General features: G+C 61.9%; 1 protein-coding gene across 1 annotated transcript; it reads left to right on the top strand.

Moving 5' to 3' along the window:
* Nucleotides 1-338: 338 nt before the first annotated feature.
* Nucleotides 339-2544, top strand: DAPK3 (death-associated protein kinase 3; the record flags this gene model as incomplete). Its single annotated transcript, XM_008941069.1, has 7 exons — nucleotides 339-697; nucleotides 760-891; nucleotides 1020-1068; nucleotides 1226-1252; nucleotides 1354-1506; nucleotides 2056-2101; nucleotides 2311-2544. Coding segments are annotated over 7 exons (1000 nt in total), but the record flags the coding sequence as incomplete, so codon positions are not given.
* Nucleotides 2545-2550: the final 6 nt, after the last annotated feature.

Raw genomic sequence — 2550 nt, 5'->3', positions numbered from 1 at the left:
GACCCGAGCGTGCCTTTAAGTCCCAGTTACTCTAATTCCAGGCATTTCCCCCTCCTTGCCCACCATCCCCTGCAGAGCTTTATGGTCCCCTGGGACCACTGGGCTCCGGGGCTCACCCCTGGGGCATCTCCCACGCTGGGTGGTCACAGCAGCACCCGAGTCTCCCGGGAGGTGTCAGAGATTCTCCTTGGGGGTTTACACACCCGCTCCAGCGGCGCCGGGGTGCATGAGCCTGGGGAGCAGGCAGGACTCAGCTCCTGTGGGGGGATCCTGACTGCCAACAGACCCCCGGGAAGCCGTGTGTCCCCCCCTCACCTCCTCCTCCTCCCCTCCCACAGCGGGCAGTTTGCCATCGTCCGGAAATGCCGGGAGAGGAAGATGGGGCTGGAGTACGCGGCCAAGTTCATCAAGAAGCGGCGGCTGTCGTCCAGCCGGCGGGGCGTGAGCCGGGAGGAGATCGAGAGGGAGGTGGACATCCTGAGGGAGATCCAGCACCCCAACATCATCACGCTGCACGACGTCTTCGAGAACAAGACGGACGTGGTGCTCATCCTGGAGCTGGTCTCGGGCGGCGAGCTCTTCGACTTCCTGGCCGAGAAGGAGTCGCTGACGGAGGAGGAGGCCACGCAGTTCCTCAAGCAGATCCTGGACGGGGTGCACTACCTGCACTCCAAGCGCATCGCCCTCTGGGAGAAGAGGGGCTGTGGGGCTGGCTCTGGGGTCTCTCCCTACCTGACGCCCGTGTCCTCTTCCCCCCGCAGCCGGAGAACATCATGCTGCTGGACAAGAACGTGCCAAACCCTCGCATCAAACTCATCGATTTCGGCATCGCCCACAAGATCGAAGCTGGGAATGAATTCAAGAATATATTTGGCACCCCAGAGTTTGTAGGTGAGACTTGCTGGTGATGTTCCTCTGGGGCTGCTCTGGGCTCTGGAGGTTTGGAGGGCTGGGCAGCTGTTGAGGACAGGCTTCCTTCCCCAGAATAAACCTGTGTTCTCCCCTCTTTCCTTCTAAAGCCCCAGAAATCGTCAACTACGAACCCCTGGGGCTGGAGGCTGACATGTGGTGAGTGAGTCCCCTCCTGAGCACCTTCCAGTGGCACCAGCAGCCAGTCCCCGGGGCTGGGCTCGTGCCTGTGTCTCCCCCCTCCTGCTGGAAGTGCAGGGAGAGGGGCCTGGCTGCGCTCTGTGGGGCTTCAGCCTCCTCTTCCTCTCTCTTCCAGGAGCATCGGGGTCATCACTTACATCCTGTGAGTATACAGAGGGCCTGGGGGTGGTGGGTGCTGCGGGGCGAGTCCCCTGCCTCGGGCCCGTTGCCTTTTTGGGGTGTGACACCCCCCTCTCTCTGCAGGCTGAGCGGAGCCTCCCCCTTCCTGGGGGAGACAAAGCAGGAGACCCTGACCAACATATCTGCTGTCAACTACGACTTCGACGAGGAGTATTTCAGCAACACCAGTGAGCTGGCCAAGGACTTCATCCGCCGCCTGCTCGTCAAGGACCCCAAGTGAGAGGCAGGGAGCAGAGCTGGGGGTACCCCCGGCACAGGGGACGGTCCCTCCATGTCTCCTGCCTGCACTGGGTTTCACCTCTGAGGGTTTCATGCAACATCCCTGCTGTGCTGCTTGTTTATACATCCTATTTATCCCCCCCTGTTTCCCTCCTGCCTGCTTGTAGGATCTGGAAACTGACATCTCTTCCCCTGTGTCAGGCATGGGGTGAACTCTGAGATCATCCCAAGGGTGCAGCAGGGATGGAGTGGGATTTGGGAGGGATTGGGGGCTGGCTGGAGCACCCAGGAGCCTGTGCTGGGGTGGCAGCAGTAGTGCTGCATGACTGGACATCAGTCGGGAGGTTCCTGTGGGCTCTTCTGCTTGTGTTTGCTCCTGGGAGGCTGCCCAGGCCCCCTGTCTGAGGTGCCCCCTGAGCACAGCGAGCTTGTGTGGGCTCACCCGTGCCCCAGCAGCGGGAGGATCCGAGCTGCTTTTCGGGGAGTTTGACTGGGAGAGAGGTAACGAAGCCTCTGCCCTCGATCTCAGCCCTGCTCTCGTTGCAGGAAGCGGATGACCATCGCTCAGAGCCTGGAGCACCCTTGGATTAAGGTGAGAAGCAAAAGGATCGGCCCTTTTTGGGCATCCAGGAGGTCAGGGGCGGATGTCGATGAGCTGCTGCTCTCCCACGCCCCAGCTGGGGCTGCTCTGGTGCTGCTGGCGGGCTGTGGGGTGGGTGGGTGCCGAGGCTGCTCTGGTGCTGCTGGCGGGCTGTGGGTGGGTGCTGAGGCTGCCCACCCCCCGCTGGCCCCTCTCCACAGGTCATCAAGAGGAGGAACGTCCGCAACGAAGACAGCTGCAAGAAGCCCGAGCGCCGGCGGCTGAAGACCACGCGCCTGAAGGAGTACACCATCAAATCCCACTCCAGCATGCCGCCCAACAACACCTACATCAACTTCGAGCGCTTCTCCAAGGTCATGGAGGAGGTGGCCGCAGCTGAGGAGAGCCTCCGAGAGCTGGAGAGGAACAAGAAGTCCTTCCAGGAGGACATCGAGGCCCTG

The sequence above is a fragment of the Merops nubicus genome, unplaced genomic scaffold, assembly GCF_000691845.1.
Source record: "Merops nubicus isolate BGI_N331 unplaced genomic scaffold, ASM69184v1 scaffold36395, whole genome shotgun sequence".
NCBI classification, from domain to species: Eukaryota; Metazoa; Chordata; class Aves; order Coraciiformes; family Meropidae; genus Merops; species Merops nubicus.
Note: the sequence above shows the minus strand (reverse complement) of the source record. Positions and strands in the feature narration are given on the sequence as shown.